This window comes from Cottoperca gobio, chromosome 3 (genome assembly GCF_900634415.1).
Source record: "Cottoperca gobio chromosome 3, fCotGob3.1, whole genome shotgun sequence".
Taxonomy (NCBI): Eukaryota; Metazoa; Chordata; class Actinopteri; order Perciformes; family Bovichtidae; genus Cottoperca; species Cottoperca gobio.
This window is the reverse complement of record NC_041357.1, coordinates 13,402,191-13,415,540: the sequence shown is the minus strand read 5'-3', so window position 1 is coordinate 13,415,540 and position 13,350 is coordinate 13,402,191. Positions and strand designations below refer to the sequence as shown.

Here is a 13,350-nt window from a genome sequence, read left to right as displayed (position 1 = left end):
AGTTGAAGGAGGTGCGAGGGAGCTCACCAGGTAGGGTTTGGGGTTGGAGGATGTCTGGTTGACCTGCCAGAGACTGAGGAAGCCCTCTCCGTCAGCAACTCCACACTACAGGAAGAGTACAGAGCAATCAGGACATTCACAACGAATAGACAAAACACAGACTTTGCAGTGTGTGCGTGTGTGTGTGTGTACCTTATTGCCCTGGGAGTTGAAATAGAGCCGGGTGACTCTAGCGTTGCCTGCTTGTCTGAAGCAAATTAGCTGCTGAGGTCTGTTCCATTCAAACATTCTCACACTACCGTCCTGAGCCCCTGTCATGTCTGAGACACACACGCACACACATGCACACGCGCACACACACACACACATACACACACACACACACACACACACACACACACAAAACATAGAAATTAGCCAAAGATAATCTAAATAAAAATATACTGCTGATGACCTCCTGTGCACAGGCTCCAATGTCGGTACTTACAATACTGATATAAGGGATGGGAAGTCATTCTCTTCACGTTGTTTAGATTCCTCTTCATAATCTAAAAAAACAACAATAAAAACATACATATATATTATAACGCATGATGTCCACAAGATGGATTATTCAGGGTTCATTATGCAACACAGGGTTGCAGCCTAGTCCATTATGCTACACAAGAAATACATGATAAAACAAAACAGAACAAAAACAGTAGTGAATTACTGTTGTGCATTTTTTTAGAATGTGTATCTGGGGGAATGTAAACAGCAGCAACAAAAACAAATGGTGAATTATCTGGGCAGATAAAATGACCCACATCTTTACCATAAAGAATTCGACATCAACAACTTTGACGTTTGAGCACCAAGCGTCATTCATTCATTCATTTTTTTAATTAATTTTTTTTATAAGATTGTTTTGGGGCTTTTTTGCCTTGACTGGCTTGAGGGGACGACATGCTGCAAAGGGCTGCCGGTCCGACTAAAAGCTGAGCCGCTGCGGTTACTGCTGAATAATACAATGCCAGAGACTCAAGGCCAATAAATGGCTGGTATCAGACCCCAGCGCACACTTCAGAAAGCCCCTTCTGTAATCCACTGAACCAGCAGGACACCCTCTGTCCTGTCTTGCTTAGTGTATCAAACAGCACCACCAACATTTATCAACATGGCTGGGACATGGAGAACCCTGGCTGCGTGTAAGTGTGACGCTAATCTGTAGCTTGGGTTACCGTCTGTGAGAGCTGCTGCTATCTGTGTTTACATGTCCATCTCTGCTTCAGCCTCTATAGACTCAGCAGGCCAGCTGTTTAGTCGGCATGGCTCAGTTTGGCTCAACATTGATAAGAAATAAAAATACAAACTTCTGCTGAAAATGTGAAGAGGGACATAGACCGCAGAATTAAAACAAAGTGGTAAATTGCCTTTTTATATTCTGTATCCGAAGTTTCATGTTTACGTTTGGTGTTAATGAATCTTCAGATTAAACTTTGCTAATGCATCTAATGCATGTTATGAAATAAAAAAAGACAGCAGAGTGTGGCAGATATTCCATGCTGACTATAGACTTCAAAACAGAGCTTAGTGTCCCCCTGCTGGCTATTACTCAGACCTGCACACCCATTACTGCCTGGTTAGGCTGTGGTGGTGTATACACGGTATATACTGTATCTGTATAGACTCGTACCACACTGGCTCCCATGCTGGTCTGCCCACTGCCAAGCCACGGCATGGACGCAGAGACCTGCATCTGTGGTGGTGCAAAGGGGACGGAGGTAGTCTGGGCAATGTTGGTTTGAGAAGAACGATGGTCTACGTCGTCAGAGCTGTAAAACAAAACACAACCATAACCCGTCACTGAGAATGTTTAGTAGAGATGATTAAAGCATGGACGATGCACAAAGACTCAGTCAGCTATTCACATACAAAACATTTGAGTCAGATATTTTTGCCGATAGGGATTCATTAAAATAGATACAGATCAGCCCTGATGCTGATTCTTAGGATCGGCTCGGGACAACTTTAGTCAAGACTGGTGTTTTTCTTTTGGTCTTGTATGCGTGTAACCAGAACAGGCTACATATGTTTTGTTTAATATATTGCATCATGCCAAATATTAATAGCAGAACTTGTAATTATGATTAAAATAGTTAGGACAGACAGATGCCACCTACGATCTGCCTTCAATCTCACCTGCGGGACTCCTTATCAAAGTCGTCCCCTATCCAGGTGTAGGGCTGGACAGCCACCAGGGTAGACACGTCCTACCTCCTGGACATCATGAGTGGAGGCCAACACTATCTCGTTGGAGTTAGCCTGGAAGGGACAAGGAAGGAGGGAAAGACAATGATAAAAGGTGGGACTTGGCAACAGTTTCCTAAACCAAAAGGTAATTCTATGTATTTGTAAATTCAGAGGAAGGTTCCTGGAAAGGTTTCTGTAATTGACCCTTTACTCTCTTCCAACTTACATAGTTATTTTCCAGGAAACGCAATAAGTAGGAAATGATGGACTCGTAAAATAAAGTGCTTTCGAGTATTTTAAATCACACAACTTACCTTATTGATGGCAAATGCCATGATTATATCAGACTCCTTATGAATGATTTTAGCCTTGCCTCCTGGGTAGCCCAGATCTGCCTCCACCTGGACAAGCCAAGAAAACAGATACATCACAGTTAAAAGGTTCAAGCTACAGTAGGGGGCTCCGGGGCCACTGAGAGAAAATGTATGTTTAGAAGTTTAGAAGTCTATTTTTCATAATTCTGTTGATGTTATTTCCTTCAATGAGGAGTAGGGCGGATACAAACATATACTTCCAAAACACTTTGCTCCAATAAATATTCGCACTTCACGTGAAGGCAGCGCACATTACAAACACATTGACCAGTGGAGAGGATTAATCACATGTCAAATGGTACACACAATTACACATTGACAATTTTGACTATTGATTTGGGATTCCTTGTTGACAACACCCTCCACACTTAGCAAGCCTTACACAGCCCTGACAGTGAGCATGCAAGTTAGTAAGTCTACTGTAAGTGCCAATTCTCTTAAGGGGAGCTTTTTTGAGTCAGCAGAATGAGTCCAGCTAGAGAGGAGAAAGGAGTGAGAAACACAGGGAGACGTGTTATCGGTGGGGATCGGATGTGAGGTTGTGTGAGTGGAAGTTCATAGGTGTCCCCGTGAGAGAGAAAGATTAGACATTGGATCTAAGCCTTAGAGCCTTGCCAGAGCAGTCACTATCAGGCCAAGCTGGGGAGGAGACGTCAAGAGCTTCACCCAGTTTGGTGCTACCTCTAACCATTACATACAAACCCTGTGCAATTGGTGGATAATATATATATTTTTAAAAGTTTAATGCACTTGCTCCTTTAAGCTTGGCTTTACAGTGACTCTCCTGAACAGACAGACGGACAGAGCCAGGGCCGTGGCTGGTACAGTAAATGATACTACCTTATATGGACTGCTAGCTCCTGCTATGCAGTTTGGGTTTATACGGTCCATATGGTTATCTACAGACTACACAACACACACACAGAGGCAATATAGACACAGAACACACCAACACGGCACGACACAAAACACATGCACAAACACAGAAAAGTAAAACACGGAATGAAAAGAAAATGTAAAAAAGGTTGACAGGATCTTTGATGTATACTTGGTGATGAAATGCAAAGAGCTCTAAACACAGATATGAACTCAGGATATGAGTGCTACACTTTCATTTGAAGTAATAGGTTACTCCGGTTAGCCAATTCATTTAGTAATAATAAGAAACTAAGCATCTGGGAAACATCATCCCTGGGACGTTTGTCTAATGCTGCACTGGGAGCTACAGTTACAGTCCGTCATGAAGGTGATTACATAATAATGGATAGTTTCAGACATCGCAGAAGGTAGTGAACTATTCCGTACTTGATTTCAGATGAAGGAGCAATAGCAACAATAATGACAATATAAATAAAATATCAACAACAGGGATAAATGCTCAGTGAGCACTCTTCTGTGTATTACAATAAAGTGAAGGATTGAGATGCATGGGTGTCACAAGACAGTCATGCAAATGATCTTTTAAAGGCCTCTGATGAAGACGTAACGTGGAAAGTGTTTAGATTCTGTTTTCCGATCTTATGGTTAACCTTCTGTAGACATGCTGTGCAAAGATAATTGAAATGAAATGAAAATACATACTGAATTGGCCCATATATAATGTCCAGACTAAGAACTGTCTTTTACTCGCATGCTTGCACACTTTTCTAAAAAGCAGATATATTTGATATCTTCCAGATCACATTTAATCTAGTAGTTAAATGTGAGACAAACCAACTTTAAAGAATGTGATTTCCAAGAGAATATATAGTGTTATATTTGAGCCAGTACAGTAGTTATGTGAAGGGAAATAAAAAAATGAGGTTACATTCAAGCATTCCAGTGTAAATACGGACTAACATGACTTGTTGAATAAAACAATGGTGGGTTTAATCATCAAAGCTAATGAAAACTGAAGTGAAGGAAAAACAAGCAGATCTTCTTTATGTGCATGTGGGCCACTGACCTCACACTGCTTCCTTTTCTTAGTAAAGATGTAACGGATCAAAGTCTCTTGAAGAACTTCCTGTTTGACCAGGAAATGCCAAAGACGTCGGGCTGGAAAGGACTGCTGGTTCTTCGTCCTGAGAGAAAATAAATGTTACTGTTGGCTGCTTGCTGTTCCTACTCAACAATGTAAATTGTTCAAGCGAGGATTCCTATTTCTCAGAGTCAAAGTGATGCTCCGGTGACATTTTAGGGGTTTAGATGTATCGTTGACATCATCTTTAAGGTATTTTTTAATATGTATTGTATTTTATTGGTCTTGTCCTTGGGTGCATCATCTAAGATTGATCTTTTTGTAAGTGATCAAATGTATCTAGGTGGGCTCCCGAGCTACACTAAAGTACTTTTGGAAAATGAGTTAGTTAGTGTTTGTGTTAGTGTTGCAGTGGCGGCAGTCTTTCATTTGTTGTCATTCACTCTTGTAAGTTATGTGTTGATGTAAAAAAGCTTTTACATAACCAGCTGTAGGGTGTGCGAGTGGGTCTATATTTTTGCAAACTGTATATGATTTAATACTCACTTGAAGGGTGTGTTGTCTGGCTCCAGCATGGCCTTGTGTCGGAGAATGGCGGGGCCACCGCCTGCACTGAGGTCAGTAGGGAAAGTGTTGATGTAGTTGGGAGGCGGGGCGTCAAACTTGTTCATTCGCTCCAGCAGAAGCTGCTCCCAGTTCTCTAAAGTCTTCAACACAGCGTTGCTGAGAGGGGAGGTGACTGGCAGGTCTGTGACACAAACACGAGGATTTGTTTATTTATGTACATCTATACAAATTATGCCAAACTATTTCAGCGTATCTTCATAAAGAGTACATCTTACTGTATATCAGATTTAAAGATCTGTTTAGGGTCAATGATGCGGTGAGTGTGTACCTGTGAAGTCAAGGCCAGTGAGAGGGAGGAAGTTCTTGACGTTGTGATGAGCCAGTTTCACCATAACCAGGCGGATCAGAGCCCAGCTGCGTACCACACAGACAGACGAGCAGAAGCTTTCAAATCTCAAGCAAAGGATCTAAATGAGGTATCAGAAAAACAACAGAGGGAGAGCCCTACCTGTAGGAGTTGGGGTCAGAGTGCTCCGTTATCTGTGTGTCAGAAAGGAAGGCGTCGTCATCATCTTCGTCCTCCTCTGCACCGCTTTCGTCTGAGTCACACAGAGCGTTGCTGTCTGAAAGCGGCAGGAAGGGCTGAGAGGGAGGAAATAATGATGGGGGAGAAAAAGCGTAAGAAAGAGGCAGATGGGACGGAGAGATTGAGGAATAACTTTTAATAACCTGAAGAGAATGAGTCACAAATCTCATTAGTCGATTCCATGCATGTAGAATTATATATCTTACTTTGGCCACAAAGTAGTCCCACATGCTCAGCTCAGGAGGAATGAATTTCTCCCTGTAGGCGGGTCTCTCTGTGGGAACAGGAGGCGGGGCGGCTGGCGTCTCCTTTACAGGGCGTCCAGGAACGAGCATCCTCATGTTGAACCTACGTCTGTATCGGTCCACATCCTCCGCTGGGGTCTGAGGGGGAGCAACTGGGAGAGGAGAAGAAAGAAGAGATGGTATCTTTCAAACACAATGAACTCTGATAAGGTCAATTTGCAGCAGACTGCAGTATGCTGCAGCTTTGTACAAATGACGAGGATGAGCGGAGACTCAGCACCATATTAAAGCCAAAAGGTCAAGAAATAGATCGGGAGGAAGTGAATTGCACCCACACCCTACACAGAGCTTTGTTTATCCTACTTTCAGGATAGAGCCAGATTATAAACTTTAAAGTCAGAATGAGTAGGATTGTACTCTAACAAAAGAATCACTTTTGACCCACTAGAAGTGTGTGGCAAGTGTCTGCACTATGTCTGTATGTATTTTTGTTGTGTTCGGGACGTTTCTGGGCGTCAACCCATAAAAACGTAGCGACCAGGTTCCAGATCGTAAACACGCGTTTAAGAGGAACCTACAGAACAGTCGGACACAGCGTCAAAAGAACGCAAATATAGCGAGGTGAAGCAGCAAGCGGACAAAGCTTGTTCCAAAACAAGAGCGACTCTGGCATTGGCTTTCACCGGCTGGCGTTACACTGTAACCCTTATTCAGCCGGGGAGGAGGGGCCAACTTTGAATGTTGTGTTTACGAACGGCAAGTGACAAATCCTACTCAGTCTGCCTTGAAATGTGGAGTCTGCAATTCTGGAGAAAGATTTTTGATATTTAAACTCCCAAACAAATAAATGCCTTTCTCTTCAATCACCCATGGCCTTTCCTGAAATAGTGTCCTTTTCCCATTTACAGAGCCAGGGCTGTGTATGAACACCTGATTCTTTGTTAACATACACACACAAAGGACTAAAATCGCAGACTCTTTAACCTTAATCCTGTTTGAAATCTGGTTCCTGTCTCTAATATAACTTTGATGAGTCATAGCACACAGAAGTGAATCGACACACTTGGAAAAGAGATTCAGATGCACAAGTACAAACGTTTAAGATGGAAGCACAGGGCAAGACACACAAGGCTGTGCACAAACCTGCCCCATTATCCTGGGTGACTGTCTCACCAGTCAAAACAAGACAAGACACAAACCGGAGTAGACAGTGCAGTTAGACACGCAGATACTACACAGACCATTACATAATCGAATCAGTGTATTGGATGTAGTGCGTGGCACAGAAAACACACAGAAAACACACAGAAAACACACAGAAAACACACAGAAAACACACCAAACAACGATGGCAAATTTGTTGAGCAGTCATGTGCTAAGCGTTTTTGAGAAAGGCAAACACAATGAGATTGGTGACAGTAACATGTTGTTTTTTCTTTTGTTATTAAATGAGTTAATTGGAACATGATAGGAGGCATCAAAGTGTAACATTTGTTTATGACATTCATTGTCATTTTGCAGGGGCACTCAAATGGGAGTTTTAACATTTGGAGAGTGATTTTCATCAACAGGCTGGCATTTAAGATCCCCCCCCCTAACCAGCTCTGTAAAAGGCTCTTGGCTTTGCTGCAAGCTATCTCTGACTCTACAGTGATTGAGTCTAAATGACAGCCCGTGTCTTCTTCCCCCACAAATACAATGTGAGCAGATTACTCTGACCTAATGAATATGAATGAACAGTGTCAAGTTCAGTAAACATATTTAAACAGCACAGCTACTCTGGAAAAGTGTTAATATCTACAGATCTAAAAATCTGACGCAGAAAAACAGCTGAATTAAGACACAAATCAGTCTATAATGTACTTATAGCCTCTACTACAAACTACTATATACATTAACGCTGGTCCATTCACAGTATTTTTAAACATGTACTGCTACAAAAGGGACACAACACAACTAGTGATGCAGCTCCAGCTGTACAAGGTGTACCTGGTTTAGTCTTAGATTCAGAATTAGTCTGAGAGGGCTGCTCAGCCTTGGCCTCTGAACACTCCTTGCTAGGCCCAGCTGTTGCTTTGATGGAATAATAGGAATGACACAATGAGATGAGCATAGAGGACGTTACAACATGTACATGCAATGCAGTACACACACACACACACACACACACACACACACACACACACACACACACACAGACACACAGCTGTTGGCTTATCATAACACTGAACACAGATGACAATGTCTTCATAGCACTAGTGAGCTTTGTTGTTTGTTATGGGCATTCAGTAGTAGCTTCACGATAGAGAGAGAGGTAAGTCAAGCATCTGCAACAATGCAAACCTGTACAATTACCATGCACTGCAATCCTGCAAACCAGCACTGCAATCCACCAGCCCAGTTACTCACAGCTGGCCTTAGTTGCTGGTGCCACAGTGCCCAACCCCTCTCCCTTTGAAACGGGAGGAGGGGGTCGTTTGGGGCGCTGGGTGTCTGTGGGGATGGGAGTGGGGTTTGGGGTGAGGTTGCTCTGCTCAGGTCTTCCTGCCTCTTGAGAGTCCTCTGGCCTGGCTGCCTCAAAATCAGCTGCCACTGGGACACAGGGCAGAGGGCACACTCACACAAGACACTACAACGCAGCAGCATCTTAGGAGCATCGACAGGACTCGTGTATGTGTATGTAACTATGCAGACAGGTCTGAGGAATGGAAGCATTGCCTCAGATCAGAGAAAGTCAACAGATGGAGCAGAAGAGGACAACGGCAAGAAAAGAGTATAGGGACAGGGACAGATTATGAAGACTAGGGAGGATGACAAAAGACCACGGTGACGGTCATGATGGACACAAAAATAATTAGTATTTAACAAATAATAAAAAAATTCTCAGTCTACCTGGTGGGCCCTCAGGCCTCTTTGGCTTAATAACGAGTTTGGCCCCTCCCCCAAAGACGGCGGCCCACATGCGGGTGTTGAGGGGATGTGCTGCCAGGCGGAAAAGTTCATTGCTGCTGTGAGTGCCCAGGCCGTGAATGAGCAGTGCAAGATAAACAGCCATGACCCCTTCACACAGCAGCACGTTGAGCCTCGGCTGGTCCTCCTCTCTGGCAGACGTCAACAGAGAAATCAGGGACGACACACCTGCAGAGAGAGGACACACATGCATGTCGTTTGCGTAGAAGATTAACCTGTAAAAAAAAAACTTCCACACAACTTCCACTATCTCTGCAAAATACAGAACCCATTTATGAAACATTTGCATGATGGCGTGATCAGTCTGTCTTTCCGTTTCCTTCCCAGAGGCCATGAAGCTCCTATTATAGAACACCATCTGCCTCTCTGCATAAACACAGACTGCCTGCTTTGCTCTGCTCTTCCTCTCCTTTTCATATTCTCTCTGAATCATGTCTTTGATGATCACACATATGCTATTTTCCCTTCCTCTGCCTTCTGAGAGGATTCTGTAATATGATTTAAATTAGCTTCAATCTCATTAAAACAATTATTGAGAATATTAAGCCCAACATGTTAATGAAGAACCGTCCCCTGATAACAAAAGGGGTCCTTTTTTGTTTTCTTTTTAAATCTTTCTTATTTTTTGCCTTTAGTAAAGAGTCTAACTCAATCTAACCCCACAACTCCAGATGTTAGTAAAGCAAGGACTTTTTTACCTGGCCACTGTGCAGGAGCGGAGTTGGGAGTTACATGTTCTTCGATGCTTTCTGTGCGGAGTCGTTTCCTCTCACTGAGCAACAAGCCCTGGTACACCATCCCTGTAAACTGGTTGGCCTCCGTCTGGCTGCTGCAAAGCCGCCGACAGGAAGGCAAACCGTAAGTCACAATCATACAAAACATGTTCAAAATGTTGGGAAATGCAGTAATTGGTTTTCTTTCCTAAAATGAGATGAGAAGATACATTTGAATCTCTTGTTTGTGTCTCCTGTCTCAGCTAGAGTCCGGTTGTGGGTAGCTAAGTTGAGAATCAAGAGCACATTTCCCAAAATGTTTAACCTCTACTTTAACTTGCAATGATGTTGTATTGGAGAGGCAAAGGAGCAGTGAGAGTGAACTTTGAGGAATGAATAGTGGAACATACACCAAGAAAATAAATTTTTCTTTTCAGGAAGTCAAATCAAATCTTGCAATTGCAACTGCAGTTACCTGTAGCTGTGGCTGTCACACAGTGCTTGATAGATGCAAGCGGACAGAGATGCTGCAAGTGTGTGCAGAGCATTCACCTGAGGGGGAAAGACAGATACATTTAACTTAAAACATCAAAAATTAACAACTTCAGATGACTGTGCAAAGTATATATAGAAGTTAGATTCTTATTTGAGTTCTGACCCGATCATCCATGAGGTCGGGATGCGGCGGGTTCTCCATGTAGGTGACGGTGTGGAGGATGTCGTGAATGTGGTTGCTGAGGTGGAGAACTGGATTGGCTATGACCGTCTTGGTGGTGGCAATGCAAGCTGATAGCAGAGGCAGTGTAGTAGGCAGAGGCAGAGGAGACTGCAGCTGCTTCACTGTGGTTTCCTACAGAGTGAGACAGAAAGCATTTGAAATTTGCGTTCGCAGAACAAAGATCGCTTTGCATGAATCCAGTAGAGGTACATAACATACGCGTGTTTATGAGTGTGCATGTGTACCTGTTGGCTCTCCTGCAGAAGGAAGAGAAGCTCCATGCGAACAGAGGTGACTCCTCCTCCCTTGGCTCCATGAAGACTACAGTAGGACAGAAACACCCTCAGCAGGGCCTGGTTCTTCCTCAGCCACGCCTTGCGCCTCTCAGAGTGCTGCTGCTTCGCCTGAAGACGACGTCGCTCCATCTGGTGACGCTCGTAGGCCCCCGCCTCTGTGCGATCCAGGGTGTCGTCCGATACATCCACTGATGCTGTACGCTCTCTCCACCTCTCCACCTCTGAATCTTCCTCCTTACCCTCCACCTTTGAGTTAACAACATTTATGTTGAATAACCATGGACAACCAGGTAGAAAGAAAAAAACGTGCTAATATCTAGTAATCCACAAGCGAATATAAAGTTGCATAGACTACATCAAATATTATCTACCTTGTAGTTGCAGATCGTATGCATAGCTGCGATCTCCTTCTCCAGCCAACTGTAGAGCTGAAAGCGGAGCTTTCCGCCATCCACCTCAAAGCCCGTGGCCAGCGTGCGCAGTTCTGTCATCAGGATCTTCAGACAGGCACGGAACTTCAGCTGCTCTGCTATCACGTCCACCTCTGACTCACCCTGAAATGTATGACAGTGAGTTGTAGGAAGAGAGCCGCACTGTGCATGCTCAATGAGCTTACAGGAGCACTTCTGGGTGCAGACTTCACCAAAATATATCTTTTCTTTTCCTAAACACAGTGAAGCAAATTATTAATGTGAATTCCATTAAGAACCTTTCAGAAAAATAATGTAAGATTACAGGGTCATATCTATTGCAACCATTGAGGTCTTACAGCAAGTCTCAACTCCTAACACATTTTAACCCCCTCTGGCCCAGTGCTGTGCCAGTTCAGCTACTTTTGACCGAGATATCAAATCCAATTGAGTTTTATTTGAATGCAAAACTTCTGGTTGTGAATCAGATAATACCTCTATATGCCAGTTAAGTTAACATTTATCTTCATATGACATCAAAATTACAGTCTTTGTGTTTGTTGTTCTGGTTAAGTGTACATAGGTTCGAGTTTATCATTTAAAACTAAACTTTGCAATAACTTAGAAATAAGTATTATACATTTAAAAGAAATATGAATTATAATAATAATATATTTTGATATATTATATATATTTATAATAATAATTTGAATGTTTCGAGTATCTATAATCATCATATCCTATAAACATTCCAGTAATTGTTTGAATGTATTGCATTATTCCTACCTGCGAGTCTGCCCTCTTCAGTTTGGGCGCGCCACTCTCCAAACCTCTGTCTGTCTCAGTTTCTGTTTTCTTCATGGTCAGACCGTCATCATCTTCATCTTCATCTTCATCATCTTCTTTGTTCTCTTCCCAGTCCAGCTTCAGGCCGTCATCCTCCACCTTGACCAATGGCTGGCTCCAGTCCAACCCTCCCACGCTATCATTTCCTCCCCAGGCATCAGCAGGGGCCGCGGGGGATCTCCAGTCCAAGCCACCCTGGGTTCCATTTTCCAGTGTTTGTGTCGAGTTTACGTTGGCCTTGGAAGAAGCTTTGCTGATAGGCGAGGAGCCGGATTTCTTGGTAACTTTGGGAATCTTGGAGAGCACTTCCAGAGCCAGAACTGGACAGCCCACCTAAAGAAGATTTAGATATGATTCAATCCATGTCTAAACACTTATTATACAACATTTGCTTTTGTAGCTAACATTGTTTCAGTCTGTACTGTAACAGGAGAGGAAGATTAAAGTTCCCAACTGTATCTGAACAATTTAATTGAGTGCCCACCTTGAAGTGTGCATTGGCAGTAGTGAAGAACAGTTTGCGCTCTATAAGGTTAATCTCATCTGCGCTGCTCTTCTCAACAGTGAGGCCCACGGTCGTTGCGGTGCCCTCTGGAATTGCCAAGTGGCGACGGATGATCAAAGGGTGTGTCCTCAGGTAGTTATAGAAACTAAACACCACAGGGTTGCAAGCTTTCACCATCACATCTAACACAGGGGGATGAGGAAAAGGAAGAGGAGAAAGAAAAAGCCCTTCAAGCCTAGCACACAATGCGAATAATGAGCAGAATAAATAGGTTTTAGTGGATCATGCTGTGTAATACGGAAATGTGTTGCAACCAACTGACCAGGGTTCTCATCATCCTCTTTGGGGATTCGTTCCAACAGTGTGTCCAGAGCTCGCGTGTAATCCTTGATGATCCAGTAGGATATGCTGCGGAGGAATGGGTCAGGGTGCAGCCGTGAACAGTGGTAACCACTTCCGTCCCTGTTACAGCCCAGGACCTTCTCGTGAAGGAGGCCTTGGCAGGTGGATGAGTTCTCAAAGTCAGCCTCATACAGCCTTGCTACTATCATGGCTAACTGGATATCCTCCATCTTCTCCATCAACACCTACACAACACGGAACAGCAGAGGAGAGGTGAGACTGAAAACTGTCGTTTCAGGAAAAAGTAAGTAAATATAAATAAATAAATAAGCAGAAAACAAATAACGGAATTTTTGAGGTTGCAATTTCAACTGCAACCGATACGTTGAGCTGAGGCATACAGAGCTCATGCTTCTATTTCCTTGTTTGGCTATCCGTATATTTTGACTGTGCGGTATCAAAACCCAGGCCAAGGAAAACTATGCAGGCTTCGTATGCATCTTATCAGTGTAATTCAGACTTCTCTCATGTGATTAAAAGGCTGCAGAACATACATCTCTCTAGCGACAGATACCTGCACTATTAG

General features: G+C 43.4%; 1 protein-coding gene across 1 annotated transcript in view; it reads right to left on the bottom strand.

The window, feature by feature from the left end:
* Positions 1-13,350, bottom strand: part of dmxl2 (Dmx-like 2) — a 38,197-nt gene that overhangs the window by 3,255 nt on the left and 21,592 nt on the right. Inside the window, 23 exon segments of the mRNA XM_029456235.1 lie at positions 28-105; positions 193-320; positions 488-548; positions 1,676-1,814; positions 2,182-2,252; positions 2,254-2,304; positions 2,547-2,633; positions 3,447-3,512; positions 4,552-4,669; positions 5,113-5,314; positions 5,462-5,547; positions 5,642-5,775; positions 5,926-6,116; positions 8,374-8,556; positions 8,857-9,102; positions 9,633-9,763; positions 10,123-10,199; positions 10,306-10,497; positions 10,611-10,907; positions 11,033-11,215; positions 11,858-12,250; positions 12,402-12,604; positions 12,745-13,009. Of these exon segments, the coding sequence (XP_029312095.1) occupies positions 28-105; positions 193-320; positions 488-548; positions 1,676-1,814; positions 2,182-2,252; positions 2,254-2,304; positions 2,547-2,633; positions 3,447-3,512; positions 4,552-4,669; positions 5,113-5,314; positions 5,462-5,547; positions 5,642-5,775; positions 5,926-6,116; positions 8,374-8,556; positions 8,857-9,102; positions 9,633-9,763; positions 10,123-10,199; positions 10,306-10,497; positions 10,611-10,907; positions 11,033-11,215; positions 11,858-12,250; positions 12,402-12,604; positions 12,745-13,009 (3,582 nt within the window).